The sequence below is a fragment of the Sinocyclocheilus anshuiensis genome, unplaced genomic scaffold (genome assembly GCF_001515605.1).
Source record: "Sinocyclocheilus anshuiensis isolate Anshui unplaced genomic scaffold, SAMN03320099.WGS_v1.1 scaffold21, whole genome shotgun sequence".
Classification (NCBI taxonomy): Eukaryota; Metazoa; Chordata; class Actinopteri; order Cypriniformes; family Cyprinidae; genus Sinocyclocheilus; species Sinocyclocheilus anshuiensis.
In genome coordinates, this window is record NW_015536472.1 from 504,464 (window position 1) to 510,537 (window position 6,074).

Sequence of the window (6,074 nt, forward strand, 5' to 3'; positions counted from 1 at the left end):
TCGCGAAGTGACTCTCACAGCAGCTCTGGAGATTAAGTTTTTGTTCATGCTGTCATTGAGACGCAGAGGCCGAAAATCACCGCGAGCGTCACGCGTGCTTCAGCATTTGTGTGGTAAACAAAACCGCGTTTCCGCCATTCATACATACAGAGGCAAGCGGGACATGCAGGATTCATATTTAAACCGTCTTTTTGCATTTTAATATTCACAGACACTAGTTCATATGCAATTCGAATTAAGTGGCAGACCTACTTTTGATTTATTCATCCAAAATTGACGAATTCCGTCAGTACACTATAGAGTAAATTACGTTTTTATGAATGGCCCCCGCGATCCTGTCCGCGTTTTCGCAGAAACCATATGGCCCTAGAAATGTAACCACACTTCAGAATATTTCGGCTTGCCCTGTGTGTTGTTTGAACGAGTTGCAGGGTTTCTCTTTCTTTCTTTGTAGCTTATGCGCCCAGATGCGTTCTCAGGTACCGAAATTCACAGCGTCTTCACAACATGGCGGCGGCGGCAGCAACAATAAAGTTATGGTTTCAGCAACCTGCTCCCGCCTCTTTGCCCATTTTCGATTATCCGGGAGTGAAGCGCGGTGACGCGCTGCCAAGATGGACGGCTGGCTCCGCCCACTTTAGGCTTCAAAAACGCTCTTCGGAACTCTACGGGTGACGTCACGGACACTACGTCCATGTTTTTATACAGTCTATGGTTTAAACGAGGCCTTTTAGGAGGGCATGGACGAGTCTTAAAGGGGTCATATGAAGCTATTTTAAAGATCATTATTTTGTGTATTTGGTGTAACAGAATATGCTGACATGCTTTAATGTTCAAAAAACACATTATTTTTCAAATACTGTACATTATTGTAGGTAGCTTGTAACACTCCAAAGAGAAAGGAAAACTTGAAATCGCATCATATGACCCCTTTAATATATAGCCTAGTTGTTGGAGAATTCATATCGTAATGATAGATTGAACATTGGAGGAGACGTTTTTTTTATAAAGTAGAAAGAAATATAAAGAAAAATGAGATGCTAGGTCTAATTCTAGTATTTAAGTAATAATTTTTAACTATTTGTAAATAATGTTTTCAAATATGCACTTGTATACTCTTATTTGTATGCTAACATGACGAAAATTCAAAACGTTTCATGTCTCTGGTCATATTCAGTTATGTGAATCACGTAAATTACTCCATATTTTGAATTCTGAATGGTCATGTTTGAGGAAAAAGTCGAGTGTCAGTCATGTAACATTTCTGTCATAAAACTGTTGTCAAATATTAAATGTTTTGCTATTTTCATCTTACCTCATACTCTTCAACCGTTAGCTTCACGCGCTCTGCTTGTTAACGGTAAACCCCGCCTACTTTGATTTGATTGGCCGTCTCAATTATTTTGACATTGACGAGCGCTGTTTGCCCGCCTAAAATTGTCACTTTTAACCTTTTCATCATCCTAAAAAACAGAGCGCTGCGTAATGAGTGTAGGTGGGAAGTGCAAGAATTTCACATAACTTTTGTGTTTGGCAGAAGTAAATCACAGAACACAGGATTATAATTTTATTGTTGGAGGAACAGCGAGTTTTCGGCTGTGCCGTGACTTTTATTTTGAAATTAGCAGCACGCTCGTCTGGGACTTTTATTTTGAAATCTTAGCGGTTCGGTGTCGGCAGTGAGTCTAGCATCTGTTTGTCATGACAGGAGAGGATTTAACAGTCCTGTGATCGGGTAAGATCTGTGATTCATGTGTTTTACAGCATCTAGAGTGATTATGCGATGATATCGATATGTAGAAAACGAAAGCGAAATCAGATATTAATGATTAGATATCATGTGTCTCCTGCGCTAAAGCTAAACGCTCATGTCACCTTTACAAACATCTGACAGTTCAGCTGCTGCTCGATTATTAACTTACAGCTGTAGTTTTAGAAATACCAGAGAGCAAATTCATGTTAACTTAAGTAAGTATTCGTTTCAAGAGGGTAGAGTTTCTCAAATGTATTTCTTATTTATTTGCGTATTTATTTATTTATTGTTTTTGCAGGTTTCGTACTCCATACTTTACACTAGTGCATTGATAAGCTTATGTAAACATCGTGTTTAGGTTTAATTGTTACTCAGGAAGTCACCAGATGTTGTTGTTGATACGTTTTTTTAGCATGAGTAATCATCATGAGTTACTTTGACTTTTGTATTCTTGTATGATTTTGTAACATTTACTGTGTGACGTCATGGAAAAAACACGGTACTGAATGTTTACCATATTTATATACCATGGTATTTACGTGGTACTTTAAAGAATACACTGGTAGTATAACTGCACATGTCCCAAAAAAAACTAGTAATGCTATGATACTTTTTTGTTAATGAGAGGAGGCTCCAGATTTGTTAACCTCGACATTAAAAATAATGAAATCTTCATTTTTATTTGTTGTTATTTCCAGTTTTCAGCTCTGATGTGAAGGTCTTGACGATACGAGTGAGTTCATTTCATAAATAAAATAATGATAATCCATAATAATGTCTCCTGAACTTGTCTCCTTGAATTTTTGTATCATTAATGCACTATTATTGTTTGTATTGATATTTTGGATTAGTTGTTATAATTGTATACTTTTGTAATTTTGTAAGTTTTAGTTTAATTGTATTTTGTATACAATTTGCTAAATATTATTTATAATTTTTTGTGCTTATGTATATATTTATATAGTTATATTTTTTACTTTTTTTTACTTTTTTTTAATTCTATTTATTTATTTATTTTAAAAGTATATCAGCTTGACCTAAACCGTAATTAGAAATGTTGACTTGGCCACTAGTTGAAATAAAATATATTTTTGCATTTTTTTTCTCCAGATAATGTTTATTTTATTTAAAGTTATGAATTTGTTTTTATGCTTTATGTTGTATGGTTTTAGTTGAATTTAACGCTAAAAACCCTGTTCCTGATCTCATCGGATTCTCATCGATGTTTCTGAAATATTCTCCGTACAGGTGTGGAAATGGAGCAGTTGGATCCTTCTCCGTTAAAGCGTTTTGTTCTGGCCAAAAAGAAGATTGGAGAGGTTTTTGAGCAGCTTTTAGTTTACGTTCAGGAGGGCTCGGAGTTTGTAAAAGGTAAACTGAATTTTAAGTTGATTTCTGTGAATTTCAGTGTAAAAACATCCCACAGGTCCTCCATTAGAAATGTGCAGATTGGTTAGTAATGTTTGTTTGGTTAACTACAGTAGTGTTGATATTTGCATGTGTTTTGTTTACTTGTGTCTCAACAGAAACCTGTAATAATGAGTCGCTGGAGAATATTGCAAACAGGAGCCAGCTGGATCAGATCGAGGCGTACACGAGCAAACTGTCCACCATTAAAGAGGTGTTAGCTCGCAGACACATGAAGGTGGCTTTTTTCGGCAGGTGGGTTTTGTGTTAGATCGCAAGTTGCATCAAAGAAGCGTTTCACTTCAATAAATGTTCTAAACGTCCTCTGTTTGTTACAGAACAAGCAATGGCAAGAGCACGGTTATCAACGCCATGCTGCGTGACCGCGTGCTACCCAGCGGCATCGGCCACACCACTAACTGCTTCCTGAGCGTGGAGGGCACGGATGAAGACAAGGCCTTTCTGAAGACCGAAGGATCCGAGGAGGAGAAAAGCATCAAGGTGCGGCGGCCAGAAGCATGATTTTATCTCAGAAGTTACTCCGTTAGGGCCCTGTGATTTCCAGAAAACACAAATCCAGTAAAATGGAATTTAATGTGTAATGCGGAATGTGACAGAATTTTGCAAAATTTGGAAGAATACATGAAAAGTAGAGCTGTACAATTAGTCAAATTGCAATATGAACTCATGTCTGTGAATATTAAAGCAAAAACATGATATGTTATGATACACACAGAAAGTCGAAGATCTTCACTGCAAATCACCGAAAAAAGGGTTTGGTTTACCTTGAAAAAATAATAATAATAATAATAACATATAATAATAATAATAATCTAATAATAAATAACACAATTTATTAAAACACAGAAATTCTTCATGACAACCTGTCAAAATAAAGGTTTGGTTTAACTTGAAGAAATAATGACAGAAATATATTATTGTTGCACAGTAGAAAGATAATAATAATAATAGTAACAATATTAATGATAATAGTAATAGTAATAAATAATACAATTTATTAAATCACAGAAACTCTTCATGACAACCTGTCAAAATAAAGGTTTGGTTTAACTTGAAGAAATAATGACAGAAATATATTATTGTTGCACAGTAGAAAGATGATAATAATAATAATAGTAATAAAATGTATAATAATAGTAATAAATAATACAATTTATTAAAACACAGAAACTCTTCATGACAGCCTGTCAAAATAAAAGTTTGGTTTACCTTGAAGAAATAATAATAATAACATATAATAATAATAATACAAATAATAATAGGATAATAATAATAAATAACACAATTTATTAAAACACAGAAACTCTTCAAATTTTATGAAATCAATTCATAAGGTATAATTTCTGGTGGTTAAAATTTAATTAAGCCATTAAAACGGAATCCAGAAAAATGCAAAAAGAAAATGCAGAATTTATGAAAAATTTAAATGGATTTCAATGGATCACATTTTGCACTAGCGTCTTTCGTCATAGAACTGGTTCTTAAAGTGCATGTGATGAAGGTCAAACACACTTTTTCTCTGCAGACAGTGAATCAGTTGGCTCACGCACTACATATGGATGAGAGTCTGGATGCCGGCTGTCTGGTCAAAGTGTTCTGGCCCAAAACAAAGTGTGCTCTGCTGAGAGACGACCTGGTTCTGGTGGACAGGTACACTTCAATCCCAAGAAAAGTCGAGTTTGTATGTTTAACATAAATTGATCTGAAGATAATTACAATCCTAGTGTTATCAAGCCGGCACATCCTGAACATAAAAGTTGAAAAGTTTCCGTCCATTTTTTAATGTTTTAAGTCTCTTCTGCTCATCAAGGCTGCATTTATTTTATCAAAAATACAGTAAAAATGTGAAATATTATTATAATTTAAAATAGCTGTTTTCTATGTGAATCTCTGTTAAACTGTAATTTATTTCTGTGATGCAAAGCTGTATTTTCAACATCATTACTCCAGTCTTCAGTGTCACATGATCTTCAGAAATCATTCTAATATGCTGATTTGCTGCTCAAGACACATCCCTATTTATTATTATCAACGTTGCTTCATATTTTTATGGAAATCGTGATTTCGCATTTATTTGACAAAGCTTTTGAAACATTATAATAGTCTTTGCTGTCACCTTTGATCCATTAAATGCATCCGCGCTGAATAAAAGTATGAATGACTCTAAACCTTTGAATTATAGTGTGTATTTTTCTGATGTTTTCTTTCAGCCCTGGAACTGACGTCACCACACAGCTGGACAGCTGGATCGATAAATTCTGTCTGGACGCGGATGTGTTTGTGTTGGTGGCGAACTCTGAGTCCACTCTCATGAACACGGTGAGTCATTAGCATGCAGTGCATAAAGCGTGAGAAATGAACGCTGCGTTATGAGCAGTCAAACATTAAAGGGGTCATATGATGCGATTTCAAGTTTTCCTTTCTCTTTGGAGCGTTACAAGCTGTTTGTAAATAGATAAGATCCATAAAGTTGCAAAGATTAAAGTCTCAAACCCAAAGAGACATTCTTTATAAAAGTTAAGAGTCAGCCACACCTACCTAAAACGGCTCGTTCTAACACGCCCCCACATGTCTACGTCACTATGTGGGAAGATTTGCATAACACCGCCCAAATGTTCACACAAAGAAAGAAGGCGTAACTTTATTGTTGCTGCCACCGCCGCCATGTCGTGAAGACACTGCGTGTTTCGTTGCGAAAGCGAAACTACTTTGTTTGGTCTTCCAAAAGAGGACACGACTAGAAATCAGTGGTTAAGTTGTATTTACAACACTGTTCCAGAACAGTTCAACCCAAATATTCAGATGTGTGCAGCACATTTTATGGAGGACTGTTTCCTGATCCTGGGAGAGTAGACTACAATGCCGGCTGTTCTGACTCACAGACTGTAAGTAC

The 6,074-nt window shown here is 35.7% G+C and overlaps 1 protein-coding gene across 2 annotated transcripts in view; it reads left to right on the top strand.

The window, feature by feature from the left end:
* Positions 1-1,657: 1,657 nt before the first annotated feature.
* The window catches only part of LOC107701405 (mitofusin-1-like), a 39,486-nt gene continuing 35,069 nt past the window's right edge, over positions 1,658-6,074 (top strand). The window contains exons 1-7 of one of the 2 annotated variants that reach the window (XM_016503440.1): positions 1,658-1,735; positions 2,452-2,486; positions 3,002-3,124; positions 3,280-3,415; positions 3,499-3,661; positions 4,707-4,831; positions 5,392-5,500. In XM_016503440.1, coding sequence (XP_016358926.1) covers positions 3,010-3,124; positions 3,280-3,415; positions 3,499-3,661; positions 4,707-4,831; positions 5,392-5,500 — 648 coding nt within the window. In that variant the 5' untranslated portion in view covers positions 1,658-1,735; positions 2,452-2,486; positions 3,002-3,009. The remainder of the gene's footprint in view (positions 1,736-2,451; positions 2,487-3,001; positions 3,125-3,279; positions 3,416-3,498; positions 3,662-4,706; positions 4,832-5,391; positions 5,501-6,074) is intronic. The other variant, XM_016503511.1, reaches the window with a different exon arrangement.